This window comes from Brachypodium distachyon, chromosome 2 (genome assembly GCF_000005505.3).
Source record: "Brachypodium distachyon strain Bd21 chromosome 2, Brachypodium_distachyon_v3.0, whole genome shotgun sequence".
Classification (NCBI taxonomy): domain Eukaryota; kingdom Viridiplantae; phylum Streptophyta; class Magnoliopsida; order Poales; family Poaceae; genus Brachypodium; species Brachypodium distachyon.
This window is the reverse complement of record NC_016132.3, coordinates 20,187,794-20,204,468: the sequence shown is the minus strand read 5'-3', so window position 1 is coordinate 20,204,468 and position 16,675 is coordinate 20,187,794. Positions and strand designations below refer to the sequence as shown.

At 46.0% G+C, this 16,675-nt stretch overlaps 3 protein-coding genes and 1 pseudogene across 3 annotated transcripts; 3 read left to right on the top strand and 1 right to left on the bottom strand.

The window, feature by feature from the left end:
• Positions 1-1,551: 1,551 nt before the first annotated feature.
• LOC112270720 (putative nuclease HARBI1) lies at positions 1,552-3,014 on the bottom strand. The gene is made up of 2 exons (XM_024458778.1): positions 2,779-3,014; positions 1,552-2,698 (listed from the first exon to the last, which is right to left on the bottom strand). Exons 1-2 carry the CDS (start codon positions 3,012-3,014, stop codon positions 1,663-1,665), a joined length of 1,272 nt encoding a protein of 423 aa, XP_024314546.1. The 3' UTR covers positions 1,552-1,662.
• Positions 3,015-6,312: 3,298 nt separating this feature from the next.
• On the top strand, positions 6,313-8,878 carry LOC100827565. Its single transcript, XM_003566115.2, has 3 exons — positions 6,313-7,525; positions 8,109-8,225; positions 8,795-8,878. The coding sequence occupies exons 1-2, from the start codon at positions 6,313-6,315 to the stop codon at positions 8,198-8,200; spliced, it is 1,305 nt and encodes a 434-aa protein (XP_003566163.1). The 3' UTR covers positions 8,201-8,225; positions 8,795-8,878.
• A 1,193-nt stretch (positions 8,879-10,071) lies between these two features.
• LOC100827262 lies at positions 10,072-11,325 on the top strand (annotated as a pseudogene).
• Positions 11,326-12,408: 1,083 nt separating this feature from the next.
• On the top strand, positions 12,409-13,770 carry LOC100826959. Its single transcript, XM_014898557.1, has 2 exons — positions 12,409-12,610; positions 12,716-13,770. Exons 1-2 carry the CDS (start codon positions 12,409-12,411, stop codon positions 13,768-13,770), a joined length of 1,257 nt encoding a protein of 418 aa, XP_014754043.1.
• Positions 13,771-16,675: the final 2,905 nt, after the last annotated feature.

Below are 16,675 nucleotides of genomic sequence, written 5' to 3'. Positions count from 1 at the left end.
GAGAGATGAGAATCTTGTGCAGATTGATGGGTGTTAGAAATATTTGTACATCAATTTTATAGAAATGTAGATGTAGATTAGTAGATCAATTTTGTTGTTTCATGAGAGCAGATCATATAGTTCTGATTAAATTTCCTAAAATATTTTTACGGTGTTTCGATGGATAGCCAGGATAGTTCCATGAGTTTGTACACAAATTTGTTGAGTGAAGGATATATTGAAGAAGCTTGGGGCGAAAATTTGAGCAGTCAATTTGGAGCACAGCCAATGCAAGCTGAAGTTCGTACTCCTCCAGTAAAAGCAAATAACAAGAGGAAAGGAAATTTCAGTGACAAAGAAGATGAAGTGTTGGTGGCTGCATGGTTGCATGCTAGTATGGATCCAATAATAGGTGCTGAGCAAAAGAGTGCGACTTATTGGAATAGGATCCATGAGGAGTATGAATTGCACAAGCCAGAAGGAAGTGACCGCGGTGTCAATTCCTTATCACATCGTTGGTCCGTTCTGAAAGAACAAGTGGGTAGGTTTTGTGGATGCTACATTCAAATTATGCATAGGCACGAAAGCGGGAAGACAAAGCAAGATAAGGTAGTTCACCTAGTTGTTTAATTTCATTGTATATTCATATGTTTTTTGCCAATATACTAAGACCTATTCACTTGTGCAGATTATTGATGCTCTCAAATTGTTCAAGTCACTAGATAAGACCCATAAAGGGTTTGTGCTACTACATTGTTGGAACATGCTGCGTTTCGAACAAAAGTGGTTGGCTCAAACTGATAGGTCATCTCAAAGTAATAAAAAACAGAAGTCAAGCTCAAATGCAAGTCCGAGTATGTCTACTCATGAAACCAACACGGTCCATATTGATGACTTTGAAGCTACATCTCCGGCCAAAGCGGATCACATGAAGAGACCTATTGGGAAGAAGGCGGAGAAAGAGCGGCAATGTCGAGGTAAAAATGTTACCTCTTCAGATGATAGTAATGTTGTCATGGCATTGGATCTTGTGTTTTCAAAGGGGGAGGCAAGAGAGATGGCAAGAGAAACAGCAAGACAAGTAAGAGAGAATGCAAGAGAGGCATCAAAAAAAGAGCGTTATGAAGGAGCACTTGCAATGGAGCAAAAGAAGATTGAAATTGAGGAAAGGAAGATGAAAATGGAAATCATGAACAAGGACCTTAGTTCTTTGGATGATGATCAAAAAGAATATACTACAGGATGTTACGGCGTGATATCATTGACCGATGATCTAAAAGATCGATTTGAGGTCTATGGATTATGTTGTTGTATGAACTATTTGAGTTTTATGTTGTTGTATGAACTATTTGAGGTCTATAGATTATGTTGTTGTATGAACTATTTGAGGTTTATGTTGTTGTATGAACTATTTGAGGTTTATGTTGTTGTATGAACTATTTGAGGTCTATAGATTATGTTGTTGTATGAACTATTTGAGGTCTATGGATTATGTTGTTGTATTTACTATTGAGGTCCATGGACTAATTCATTAAAGTAGTTGCATACATTACCATACATAATATTACACCCCTCCATAATGTAAAAACAGTACATGCTAAATAGATCAGGTCGGCAGGGTAACCTTCTTCGGGACAAAACCTTTCCGACTTAGATCCTAACTCTAACTATGTAAGTTGCACACTACATTGCACCATAAATTTGCCATAGGTGCTCAACCAAGTCATCTTTCAGTTGAGAGTGGACTTGTGCATTGCAGATGTCAAGATGATTCTGGATGAAGTTCGAGAATTCAGCCGTCTGTGCATGAGAGGGAATAACCTTTTCTCCCATGTTGTCGTAATTGTAGTCTTGTGGACCTTCGTCTCGCTCGTCTTCAACTATCATGTTATGCATGATAACACAAGCTGTGATGATATCATGGAGTACTTCTTCATCCCACAGTCTTGCTGGTCCACGAACAATTGCAAAACGAGCTTGAAGAACTCCAAATGCTCGTTCCACATCCTTCCTATGTGCTTCTTGACATTTTGCAAAATATTTATTCTTCTGCCCTAGTGGAGAGGGTATTGTCTTAACCAATGTTGCCCACTGCGGGTATATGCTATCGGCAAGGTAGTACCCCATTGTATAATTGTTACCATTTACTGTATAATTAACTTGTGGAGCTTGCCCTTCTGCTAGCCTCGTGAAGATAGGGGAACGGTGAAGAACATTGATGTCATTAAGAGAGCCTGGTGAACCAAAGAAGACATGCCAAATCCAAAGATCCAGTGAAACAACAGCTTCCAGAACGATTGTGGGCTCGCGCACATGGCCAGTATACATACCTTGCCATGAGGAAGGGCAATTTTTCCACCCCCAATGCATGCAGTCGATGCTCCCTAGCATTCCAGGGAACCCTCTGTTCTCTCCAATTGCAAGCAATCTAGCAGTATCGGCATCATTTGGAGATCTAAGATACTCATCTCCGAAAACTTCAATAACAGCTCTAACAAATGCTTTCATACTATCTAAAGCAGTACTTTTTCCAATCCGAACGTACTCATCTGTAGCATCCGCTGCTACACCATAAGTCAACATTCGAAACACTGCAGTAGCCTTCTGAAGAGATGATAACCCAAGTTTTCTAGCAGCATTTCTTTTCTGCACAAAATAGCTATCATGTTCCCGCATAGCTTTCACTATGCGAAAAAACAACGGCCGAGCCATTCGAAACCTGTGAGAACAAAGGTAATTAGTTGTACACTAGATGAACAATAAAAATGCAAATAAAAACCATATATAAGCATTGCATACCTTCGGCGAAAATACGAGGGGCCATAGACAGGATGCTGCGTGAAGTAGTCTTCAAATAATCTACCATGCCCAGCTACCCTATCGCGGTTAATTACCTGACGACCCAGCACAGAACCGCCACGACGTCGAGCATTGAACCGCATGTTTCCGTCCAGAACTATGGCCGCTGTAGCAACCATTAGTTCATGGCCGTCATCTTCATACTCCTCCTCCTCCTCCGACGACGACGAACTCATGTATTGCAAAAGTGTGCTACGACGCATTTTGTGAGAGGAGGCTGAGAGATGTGGCAGAGAGTGAAGGAACAATGCTTCAGAGCTCCACATATATATAGACCAAAAAATATATCCGTTGGAAATATAACCATTCAAAATATAGCCGTTTGGAAAAGAGCCGTTGAGAAAATAGACGTTGAGAAAATAGACGTTGTAAAAGATCTGTTGCAACATATTCATTAATTAAAAAATTCAGATAATTAAATTATAATATTATAGTTTATTTAATAATTGGATATAAATAAAATACAACTATTAAATTTAAATTAAAAGCGTTTCAAATACAAAATTTCAATTCAAGTCGTTTGAAATATAGATGTTTGCAAAAACGGTTGAAGGATATGAATAAAATATGAAAAAATGAATTATAGGGGCTGAGATTTGAATAGTCTGCCGGGGAGATGAGAAATTTGAGGAGAAAATCTTGTTTAGGGAATCCCTATATAGAGATTTGAGGGTTCAAATTTGAGTAGTCTGCTGGACTTGCTCTAGCTGCGGTAGCGGCCGCACGACCAACCGCATGAATAGTCCTCGAGCACTGGATGGCATCTCATGGGGATTACCATCTTGACAGTGCACGTGTGCCTGCCGTTATTATGATCCATCTCATACGACGGCACAGGAGCGCCAAGACTCCTTGCCGCCTCAGCCAGAATGGATCGACGAGGGATCACGACCACAGGCGCAGCTGCATAAACAAAGGGTAATGACATACGTAAAGATCAACGCTGAACAAAAACAAGAATATTGTTTTTAATTTGACACCATTAACGTGAAAATCTACAGCGTATGTGCTGAGGTCCAACAGGCGCAGTGTGATCCATGGAAACAGTACGAAGACGCGATCACACTTGGATTAACGGGACAAGTCTACTGATTCTACTCTTGGTACTACATGATGAGAAGCAAGCATAGGCAGTGTTCCACGATCATATATATATATATACACACACAAGAATGTTGCAGAAGAGAAGACACGTGCCTAACAACAGCTGTGAATTTATATTACATGCAGACAGGTCGCTAGATAGTAAACTGATGAAACGACACGTTCGCGCGCACATTACACCTGTCTAGATCGACGAGATATAGGAACGATAGTAACCCAGATCACATTTACGTTCCTTGTCACTAGGAAAGGACTGCCACTTTTACATTGTCAGCACAGCACGTTCTCTAAAAGGACGAAGTAAGAAAAAAAAAAAGAAACCGCCGACGTCTAATTGTCCACTACCATGGCAGCCTTTACAGCCACTTACTAGCCGGTAAGCAAGTCACAGGATTTTGTACATGTGTTGCCGTATGTTACCCGCATATACGCACGAAGGAAACAAAACACGGCCATACGGTGTCTGCATCGCTACCCGTGTAAACATGATAACCTCCGGATAATTCCACCTACATAATAAATAAATAAGAATAAGACATAGAACAAGGGACAACTCTGTTTAATAGCCCGTGCTTTACATCAAAAACAAATGATGAGATAAGCAATAACAGGACGTTCTGAATATATCCGCATGCACTATAACAATGATTTTGATTAACTTATAACACTTAATACTTTCACAAATACAAAAAGCATATACAAAATTCAACGCACACATATTCTTTGTCTTTCTCTTAATAGCAGATGGCTGTAGGTCGAAGAAAATCAAATAAGCTCTCTTTCACGACGTTACCTTGCGTGTAAAAGCATACAAAAAAAATTAACGGCGAGGCGAAGCGAGCCATACCCTCTAGTTCACATGGAAGAGAAATAAATTCTTGCTGTGCCACATGGATGATGGAAATATAAAATGAAATTAAGGTAGAGAATACCTTTTCTTTCAGAAAAATATAAGAGTTAATAACACCCCTAGTACATAAACTTAAACCGCGTGAACAATTTCATACAAGAAATTGAAAAATGGGGTCAGGTGGTCCAAAACATGTTTTCGCGGGTGATTAATGCCTACATTAGTCCGAATTAGCCACGCTGGATGTTTAGGCGATTTTGCAAAAAAAAAATTCATTTTAGCCCATGCGATCGAAATACATTTTTCTTCTTTCTCATCCCTAGGCAATGCAAGGCGATAGAATTTTGCAAAAATGTCTCTTTTCTTTCTATTTACCATCACAGGCTGCACCTCTTCATATAGCATAATCATCTCGTTCTTTTCAATCATGGCGTCGGTTCGTCTCCTCCCGAAATCCTTTCACCTCGAGCTCCACGGCGGCGACGGAAGCTTCTGGCGGCGAAGCAATTTACGGAGCGAGGATGCTGTTGGAACCTCATCTACTCCGGTCACCGTCGCCTACTCCTCACCGTCGATCGTTCTGCGGCCGATACCACCGCCTCAGTGAGTAGCCCGTCGACTCGACCCAGGCTCACCAATATCGACCATGACATCGCCCTCCTTCCTCGCCGCGCCAGTGATTTGTCAATTTAGGAGAGAGAAGAAGAATAACGTAGGGGAAACGAGTGGTTTTTAGTATAAAAAAAGACCCTGTCGGACGACTTGGCAATGCTAAAAAGACACGTGGCGGCTCCGAAACACATCCGACCAAAAGTGAATACACAATATTCCTCCGTCCAACAAAAGATGTCTCAAGTTTGACTAAGTTTGAATGTATCTAGACATGACTTAGTGCATAAGTTTTGGACCACCTGGCCCCATTTTTCAAGTTTTTGTATGAAACTGCTCACGCACTTTAAGTTTATGTACTGCGGTTATTATTACCTCAACTCATAATTAAGCATTGTGCATTTGCCATTCCTTCATACGGAGTACTGTCATTTTTTCTCTTTAACAGGTCTGGTGATCTGGAGTGGTGGTGCCGTGGTGGTGGTGTAGAAAGAAAGCTTGATCTGGAGACATTGGTAGTACGGCGGAGTACAAGGACTATCCATGAATCACGGAGGACCGAAGTCCATTTGTTTCTTGGGTTTTCCTTGCATGTAATGCTGATCTGTTGAACTGAACCACGTTCATGGCGATGCACAGATCATTCATTTCTCCTGTCCCATCCCGTGGAGCGAATTCGAACGGACAGCCACAGCTGGGTCAAAAAGAAAGGAAGAAAAGTTTAGGCGGAACAGGTCACGAGGCTCTTCGCCCTGCGGCCCCTGTCAAGCCATCGCTGTGAACCCACCGCAACACAGCGCCAACGCCCCTCCGCAAGCCGCGGCTCGGCTCTGTCCCTCCGAAGAAAAGCACACTGAAAAACCCCTCCTCCGTTTCCCACACCAAAAGTCCAAAACGCCGCACCGGCCAGAATGCTCTCCCGCCTCTTCGGTGCCGTCTCCGGCGGCCTCCACCGCTCCCTCTCCACGGCCGCCTCACGGCCCCCGTGGGCCCTGATCTACAAAACATCGGTAGACAAGTCTGGAGCACCGTCGCCGGGCGCGTCCTTCCACGTCAACGAGCCCCCGTTCGTTACCAACCTCACCGTCCCGGCCCACTTCGTCCACCCGCGCCCCCTCCCCGACCGCGAAACCGGCGAGTACGGGTTCGTCTCAGGCAAAACCGGCGCCACGAGCAGCGACGGTTTCCTCCTCGTTTGCTTCTGGGAAGCCCGCTTCAACACCCCCACCATCGGCGACGGCAGCGGCTCCTCGTCATCTGCGATACGCGACTTGTCCTGGTTCGGCATGAACATTCGGCCGGAACTCACGCGCTTCGTCTGCAACCCGCTCAGCGGCGAGCTGTACCGCCTGCCGGACGTCGACGGCACCAAGAGGACCTCGAAGCACCACCACCTCGGCCTCCTCACCCAGTCCGAAGGCGGGCACGGGCCGCCGGATAGGTACGCGGTAGCTGAGATGTTTTCCGCCGATAGCTGTGAGGATGATGGCTTCGTCATGCGGCGGTTTCTCTCGGAGACGGGGGAGTGGGACAAGGTGGTCGGCTTGCCGTCCCCTTTGCCGCCTGGGCGGTGGATGCATATCGAGAACGCCGTGGTGCCCTTTGGCGACCGGCTGTGGTGGATCGACGAGAGCTGGGGTGCCATCTCGGCGGACCCGCTTAGCGACCGGCCGGAGCTCCGTTTCGTCGAGCTGCCGAGAGGGAGCGTGCTGCCTGACCTGGATGGCGTCGTGTTTCCGAGGACACTGGGCAAATACCGGCGTGTGGGTGTCAGCGAGGGGAAGATGCGGTACGTCGAGGTGTCCAAGGAGAACCCGTTCGTGATCAGCTCCTTCTCGCTCGACGACGGGGCTAGTTCCTGGACGCTGGACCACGAGGTGGCTTTTGCACCAATTTGGGCGGATGAACACGCTTCGGTCTTGGAGAAGATGCCGGCGATTGGGGCCATTGACCCACTGAACTCCAATGTTGTCTACTTAATCTGCGGTGGCCAACTTCTCGGCCTGGACATGGTTAAGGAGAAGGTAACTGGGAGTTCTCGTCTAGCTATACCCCAAGTCCAATTGCCCCTCCTACCATGTGTGCTCCCAACGTGGCTGGAATCAAGCCAGATTCCTTCTGCAGGTAACATTCACATTTCTTTCAGTTGCTTGTTTGAGTTATGGAAATGGTGAACACAAGTATACTAGTATACAATTTTGGATTGCACACATTTCATTTCAACATGTCTTCTGAAACTATGTGCTTGGTGGCCTATATAGATTGTAGCGTTCTCTAGATACATGTGCTGGAATTTGGGGGGAATTAAGGTGAATTTGGGAAAGCTTTGTGCTTGGAGCCTTCCTATTTTGGTCCACTGCTGCTAGATACCAAAGGAGAAATGCAGCCAAGGCAGGAAGAGTAGGCTGTAGGTGAATAAAGCTAAGGAGTTGATTCCAGTTTTTACTCCCTACTTTGAAATTACTCCATTTAGTGGAAATTCTCTAATCTTACCTCATCTAGCGTATTGCATATCAGACAGCCTAAAAACGTGGTACTTTCTATTGTTTCTTTGATTCAATATTTACATATCTATATGCACTCCACTCATCTAATTATCTTAAAGGTATATGAACTCAGGACTCATGTTCAACGTCTCAATCTCATTTTCCATTTCAAGTCATTTATACATGTTGTGATTGGTTAAGTTCTTCTTGCATGTTTGAAGGTCGGAGCGAGAAGACCACTGGCAAAAGGGAGGCTTTGCCAGACACTGACAAAATGGGGACTTTCCATCTAGAAATAGAGCTGCTGAAGTGAGGTGTACTGGCTACATTGCATTGCGGTACTTCCTCATAACTATCTCTCCTTGTTTTGTGTATTATTTATCACATTTCATTTCTCTAACTAATATGTCTTGTTCAGTGCGTGTCTGCTGTCTGCCAAATTGTATCGAGTACTAGTACTATTTTCGGATTCATCAGTCATGTCTTAATATTACAAAGTTAAAATTGGGAGTGTTTCATAAGGGTGAGTTTAGCAGATGCCCAACAGTTTCGTTATGATGAGCCACTGTCTTTCGTTATTCCAAAAAATTATCACCTACTGATCTTGCCTAAACTGATCTTGCTACTTTGTAACATGACCTTGTGATTTTTGTGGCAACGGAAGACAAACAAAGCAAGTTCGGTGTTTGGGTGGCACCTCATTTTATTTATTTATTTATTATTATTCCAAAGGAATATGGATTGGGAATCTGCATGGTCCATTGTTTACTTCTGAACTCATGTTTCTTGTATTCATACTGAACTCATTCTGTCCACACAATTATTCAGATATCCCCTAGTGTTACCCTCTTTTTCGGAATTGTTATAAAGAGATTTGGAGAACTCAGGTTTACAATTTGCTTTGCAGGTATCGCAAAAAAAGTCAAGACAGTTGCTTTGGAGGATTAGGAAACTGATGTTGGTAGTTTCCTGGATTCTCATTTTTGGGGGAGTGCTGTGAGACATTTGGGTTTGTTAGGCTAGCGATCCGGTGGAAGTTTTTACATATTTTGGCTTTTGGCTTTGCTTATGCATGACTGTTGAATTTCAGTAGAATGGTTTGATCCATCGGTATGTTTTATGAAACGGCCATCAATGCATCAACAACAACAACAACAAGAACATGGTGCAACATTCTGTACTCTTTAACTTTGAAAGTATTTTTGAAGCTTGAACTATGAATTATTATGGCTTATCATTTCCAAAAAAGAAAGGAAGAATTATTATGGCCTGATTGTTCTGGGATTGTGCTAATATCAAAGTTTCTATCGGTTCTTAGGCCCGGTTTTCCTTATAAAGGGGGCAAATTCTTTTTTCTAATCGAATCGCGGGAATCGACTGTTGCATCCTCAAATTTCTTTTAATCATAGTTTCATTTTGTAGATTCGCTTATTCTGAAGAAAAACATGACACTTATTTTCGAACGGAGAAGTTACTTTGGGACCGAGGAAATAGTTATTTTAACTCGAGAATGCTTGCGTCGAATTAGATAAAACTTAAACCAATTTTGCCTCTACCCAGCCCCCACCCCCATTGCGACTACCGTGAGTCTGAGCTGTCAAGATAAGCTACTGATCTTACCGTCATGCACGTCCATTGTACATGTGCACATGCCATTTTTCAGTCGAGAGCAAGGTTTTCAATTTTGTTTCAGTTCGAATTTCCCGAACTAAAAGTTGTAATTCCCAATTGATTTTTACGTTCGATGAAACCTGTGTGGGAAGAAGAGGCACGATTGGGAAAAACTTTTGGTCCTAGTGTGCAACCTTGGATAGAGCAAAACGACCTTTCCTGCCCAGGATTTTGGCGGGAAAATGATGACGTATGCAGGGCAGGTTTCTTTCAATGGGAGGCGTGCAGCGGTACGGCATTTCCTAATACACGGAGCCCGTTCCATGGACCGACACCAGTAGACCATGGAGACTGACCTATGGGCCCAAAGGGGTTCTCTCGTAAGAATAGCCGTGAGCCAACCCCACGCTGCTTTCGTCGTTCCACCCCGCTGGTATCCGAGCTGCGCGCACCGAGTCCACGGAACCGGACCTCACCTTTTGAAGAATCCTCTGGTCTCTGCTGGTCCGGGTGACCACGGCACCAACGGTTCGCAGAAGCGCGTGCGCCACCGACCGACCTCAGGACGCCGCGATGTCGCTACGGCGCCTCCTAGGCCTCTCCACCGGCGCCGCGGTTTCCGGCCACTACCTTCGGCGCTCCATCTCCACGGCCGCCTCGCGTCCTCCCTGGGCTCTCTTCGAGAAGTTTACTCCGGCCACCGGATCGGCGCTGGGTGCGTCCGTGCGCATCGTCGAGCCTCCGCGCGTCTCCAGCCTCCTCGTCCCGGCGCTCCACGTCAGGGCCAGCGCCGCCCCCGACCCCGGCAGCGGCGTCTCGCAGGCCCTCATCGGCCATGTGTCCTCCACGAGCGGCGACGGGCTCCTCCTCATCACCATCTACGACATGCTCACCGGGGCTAGCAATCGGGAAGGCCGATCGATGGACTTCGACCTCGGCCACTTGCCGCCGGCCTCCTATGCCACGCGCTTCATCTGCAACCCTCTCACCGGCCGGCTATCCCGCCTCCCGGACATCGGCGGCCCGTGGGAGTTTCTGTGGCCTGACATGGGCTTCCTCACCAAAGCAGATCGCGGGCACGGGCCGCCCGATGGGTTCGCCGTAGCCCAACTAGATGGGAACAAGATGATCCGGTTCCTCTCGGAGACGGGCAAGTGGGACATCACAGTGACCGCGCCGTACCAACTCCCTCTTGCGCGGCGGATGATGATGGACCAAGAGGCCCTTGCCTTGGGCGGCAGGTTGTGGTGGGTGGACCAGAGCTGGGGCGTCGTCTCCGCGGACCCGTTCAGCGACCAGCCGGAGCCCCGCTTCGTGGAGCTACCGCGGGGCAGCGTGCTACCTGCACCGGGCAAGAGCGTGTACAACTACCGGCGCGTGGTGGTCAGCGAGGGAAAGCTGCGCTACGCCGAGGTGTGGCAGCGGGAGCCGTTCGTTCTCAGCACCTTTGTGCTCGACGACGACGAAGGCGGCGGCTGCTGAACGATGGAGCACCGCCTGGTGCTCAGCCGGGTCTGGGCGGATGGAGACCACCCTTGGCTGCCCTTGCCGGAGAAGGCGACGCCGAAAATAAGCGCTCTGGACCCGCTGAACGCCAATGTCATCTATCTCACGGTCGGCAAGCACCTCGTTGCCGTGGACATGAGCAGGGAGGAGGTAATTGAGAGTTGTAGTGTACCGCACAAAAGCACTGGTTGGCATATACCATGCGTGCTTCCGCCGTGGCTTGGATCCAGCAAGATCCCACACGCAGGTAATCGCTTCATCGTTTCAATTGCTATTGCTATTTGCTATTCTCTCCGTTTCATAAAGATTGTCACGTTTTGAACTAGAGTTAGTTTAAATCGTGCCAGGCACGGTGGAAAAGGTGTAGCAGTACTAGACATGTTTGCTTACAGACCTTCTTAGTTCTACGTGTGCTTGTGGCTTCATCGTTTCAATTGCTCTTGCTTGCTATTAGTAGTACTTTCTAGTTCTAGATGTGCTTGGGTGTCTGATTCAAAAGAATCTGTGTCCTACACCTATAGACTTCAATTTCTTAGTTCTACATGTCCTTGGGTGTCCAAGGTGTCTGTGTCCAAGAAGGGCACGATTTGTTGATCGTAATGCGGGGATTTTTTTTTTGGCGAGTAAATGCAGAAATTATGTTATAGAGCCACCCTCTTTATATTGACCAAAAAGATTAGCAGCAGCACTGAACGAGGCATAAAATTCTCTGCATGCAAGTAACTTACTGTACACAAAGCTGTGAAGAAAGACTCTGTTTATTTTGTTCTCTTGCAAAGATGTTTCCGTTGTTAATTACTCCGTAGTTCCATGTATATGAGAAATTGTGATGCATTCTTAATCTTAGCCACCAAGGCATTGATTCCAGCAGAAGCTGCATTCGTGGAATAAGATGCATCAGTCTGGTCAGAAACACAATGCACTAGCACTACTAGTTCTCGTTCTCTTCCTGGTCTAAAATGGGCCAAAGTTGAAAGTTCTCCACTCCAAACGGCCAGACCATGAGATAACCTGTGTCACCTCTAGTTGTCTGCCATAGGTAGATCTGAAAATATATTGCTGGACAAACATGAGAACGAATTTTGTTCGGTTTGGTGTTTTGAAATAGTTTTGATATTGAAAAGTTGTGTTGGTCCTTTTTTTTTGTTGGTCTTCGGTATAGCTCTTTTTGCCACTTTGCGAGGATACCGACGAGAAACCAAACCAAATTGCCTTGCGGTTGCCGGTTGCGGCCTTGATGGGTCTATACCGAGCACATGGGAAAAAGCCTTTTCTGCCAGAGCTGCGCGAACCCAGTCCATGTGAACCATCCCACTCTTCCGCTTCTCCAATTTCACCACAAGCACAAAACCCTCTCCCCCTTCGCCCTTGCTTCCGACCACCCCAAAATCGTTCACCGCCGGAATGCTGCTCCCGCTCCGTGGCCTCTCCGGCCGCCTTCGCCGGTCCCTCTCCACCGGCGCCTCGCGCCTTCCCTGGGCGTTGATTTACCGGATCTCGACGGCGGACGAATCCGCGCGAGCCGTTTCCCTCTCGCTCGCCGCGCCCCCGCTCGCCTCGCGCGTCTCCATCCCCAAGAAGGCCTTCGGTCTGGACCCCATTCCGGCCACTTCCAGCACCGGCCGGGACTTCTCCAACGCCTTCGGAACCGGCATCCCGCCCCCGCTCCTGGCCCACGCCACCGCCCCCGGGCAGGCCTCCGGTCCGTACTCCAGCGCCGACAGCAAATTTGTCAACGTCTTCGGCAGCGGCGTCCTCGCCGCGAGCAGCGACGGCTTCCTCCTGCTCAGTACTTTCAAGAACCGCGCCAGGGCCTGGAGCATGTTCGTGCACCAGGTGCCGAACGCCGCCCCTTTCGAGGTCCTCGACCATGTGTACGCGCGCTCCTCCTGCGACCCGATGAGCGTATCGCGTTTCGTCTGCAACCCGATCACCGGTCAGCTCTTCCGCCTCCCGGACATCGACGGCGCAGAGAACACCTACACCGCCGCCACGGGTCTCCTCACCGAAGCCGACGGCGGCCACGGACCGCCCAGGAAGTACGCCGCCGCTCAGCTCAGCGTGGTCGACGGCGGGCATCAATTCCTGTTGCGCCGGTTCTCCTCGGACACAGGGGAGTGGGAGGAGCTGGTGCTGCCGTCTCCGCTGCCGCCGGAGCGCCGGATGTACATGAATCACGAGGTACTGGACTTCGGCGGCCGGCTCTGGTGGGTGGACGTGAGCTGGGGCGCGGTCTGCGTCGACCCGTTCAGCGACCGGCCTGAGCTCTGCCCGGTCGAGTTTCCGGGAGGCATCAAGCTTCCTGACCAACAGGGAGAGACAGAGATGGGGCAGCTTGTCAAGCACCGGCGCATGGGGGTCAGCGACGGCAGGCTGCGGTTTGTTGAGGTCTCTAAGGAGCAGCCGTTCCGCATCAAATCGTTCACACTGGACGACGAGAGTGGCTGCTGGAAGCTGGAGCACCAGCTGTCCTTTTCCACTCTCATTTCTGATGAAGGACGCCGCCTGAAGGAGGCCCCTTTGATTGGTGCTCTTGATCCACTCAGCACCGACTTACTCTACCTCACTGCGCCGGACGTGGGCAAAGGATTTTGTTTTAGCATAGACATGCGCTGGAAGAGACCGATTACATCTTCTGCGTTAGGTGGTGGCGTTCATCCAAGCAAATGCGAGTCAAGCTTCCTTCTGCCATGTGTGCTCCCCTCATTTCTCGGATCAAGCACCATTCCAGGTGATTGCAGTGACACATCTCTTATAAGAGCATGAGTGATTAATACTGTGCTGATGAGACTCCACATATAAGCTTATTTTAAGTCATGTGTTTTTGGCCCATTGTGTTTTGCATTGTTTGTGTTCTTGAGCATGTTCTTATTTGTTCCATATGTTTCTTCAACCATTCAAGTTGGTGGTTTCCTAACCATGTTTTCTATTGTGTTATTGGTGATAAAGAAATTATCTTCAAACATTTATGTGGTAGTATGAGTGATTTAGCTTTTTAGCAGAAATTTGGCAATCTATGTTTGTTGTATGATACAATGTACTCCCTCCGTTTCATAATTTTTGTCCAAATATTACATGTATCTAGACGCTTTTTAGAAATAGATACATCCATTTTTGGGCAAATTTGAGACAAGAATTAAGGAATCGAGGAAGTAGCTTTGTTAATGATATTATGGTCAGCGGTCTATGGTGCATACTCTTATTTATGAAGTTGAACATCTTTTTTTCTGAAACTGTTTCAAAAATGCAGTTCATAACATTATTCGCTTATTTTCTTAACTTGTGTGGATTTTTTTGGGATGAATCTCATGTCTTGGGCGATTACTTTGATCTAAACAACTGAATCAGCGACTATCTTGGGCCCAAAAGTAGGTGATTAGAGTTGGAATTTCCAGTCTATAACCTGATTTGTGCACTTATAATTTACACTTACATGCTCTACATTTTACCTCTCTCTCTCTGTAATTTGCTTTAGAAGCTTCCTTAAGGATTTTGTACCCATTTTAATCACTCCTATGTGCTTCTTTATTTGACTAAGTGTTCTCATAAAAACAAATGTGATCCTCCCATTTGTTATCATCTTGTGATGGTGTGTGGGTATGCTGTGCTGAGTTCTTGACAGCCTGCTGTATGTATCAATATTCATCAGTAGCTCTAGTATGCAATGCAAAGAATCTGTACTGTTATGATGTTATTTTTAGCATTGTGGCTTTTCTTCAAAGTCTTGTACACTGAGCAAATGACCTTATGTAGGCACAAACGACGTCACTAAAAACAAGACTTTGGCAGATGTTTTGGTTCGTTCGGACCGACGCAAGACGACCTGAAGGCACCAATTGACCGGTAATGGATCTCTTGGTACTCTCTCTTAGGTAATGCTTTTTTTTTTATTTAATGCATTTTGGTTGTGTATGATCCATCCACATGTTTATAATGCTGTATTCTTCTTACATATATCTCTTACTCAATCCATACATTTTATAACCTGGAAAACATTGTTGTGCATATTGTACCAGTTACTACTATTCTAAACTGGTTCACTATATATTGTCACTATGTCGACATCCTTAATACTCCCTCCGATCCATAATGTACACAATTCCAGACACTTATTATGGACTGGAGGGAGTAGTAAATACCAGATTGTCTTTGTTGAGTTTTAGTCGGTTATTTTTGTGGAACTAGTAATATTTGTTGGGACTCAAGCCTAGTTACATTCCAGAGTTCCTATGTGAGGCACATTCTCAGATCTGTAGTCATCACTAGTCTACCTGAAATTGTTCAGTATTGTGGCAATAAATTGCCATACTGCTGAAAATTATCAGTTGGTTATTTAGCATGGCTCTTCCATGGTGGTGTACTAGCCATGGTGGTGTACCAGTATTTTCCAAGCTAGCAGCCATGATTAAGTGTAAAACTACAGATTGGGAAAGGCAAACGGCAACTGTCGCATATAGAGGTATACGAGCCTGGCCACAGCGTCACTGAATACTGTACAAGAGTCTTTTTTTCAAAAAGACTGTAAGAGTCTGAGGTGCTCCATATATTTATTTTCATTAGGATGTAAATTATATTTCCTTTTCTTGAAGTATCATCAAGTCATCAAGAAAGGATAAAGCCTGAAATAGTGAAATTGAAGCCTGCTACTTATTAACACGTGGTGACGGTGTAATTTTCTGCTCCAATAGGGACGTAGATTGGCTGACTATCAGTAGATGCATAGGCCAGGGGGCTTCCTCCCTTTTCAAAATTAAAATAAAGACAGAGATAGAAAATAAACTCATTTATCATGAAAATTACTCACTGTTATTCCAGTTTTGGAAAGAGATATAGATGGACTAAAGTAGCAATTCTGTTCAGGAATCTCCTGTTTACTCGGATGTTTTTTTGGTCGTTCCCTAATATTCTTTTCTGTCTCTTAAAACGAGCAGATGCAGTTCTTGTGATCAATTAGGAAGCTGAAGGCGGCAGTTTTGTGGAACTGTCATTTTGGGGAATATTTTGGAGAAGTTTGGGTTTGTTGGAGTTAATTGATGAACTGATTATCTCGTACTCCTTTGGGGAACTAGTGGCAATTGGATCAAACTTTCAGTTCACACAGAACATTCTAGCAGAATTATTCGGTTAAATCAGCATGTAGTTATTATCACAAGCACCATACATTGTTCCTACATTGTTTACTTGCAAGACAATTACTTATCTTTTCGTAGGAAAGGTCGATACATCCAGATGTTTAATTCTGCAACTACAAGACCTATTTTGCAGGAAGCATGCTCTTCTTTTTGTAGTGTTACGAAATCCGACGGATGCACACTCAAGGATGACATCAAAGCACGATATTTGTTAACGAGGTTTGGCGAAAGTCTACATCCTTGAGGCATGACTACGGGCGCTCCTCCTCCATAATACCGCAACATCGGCCACCCTGGGCGTCGGCACAAGCCGCCGGCTCTCCCTGTGAGCCTATTGCTATTATGTTGTCATAGTTTCTTTGGGCTACCCCACGGTGCCTTTATATATTAGGCCCGGGTTACACATGTTCGACTCTAACACATAACCCTCAGCTAATTTCAAGTCCAATTGTAACCTACTCGTACACATATTTTACACATATTTCAACAAATTTCACCTTGGCGAATATGTCCCTCGTCACCTTGAAGCCGTCATGCAC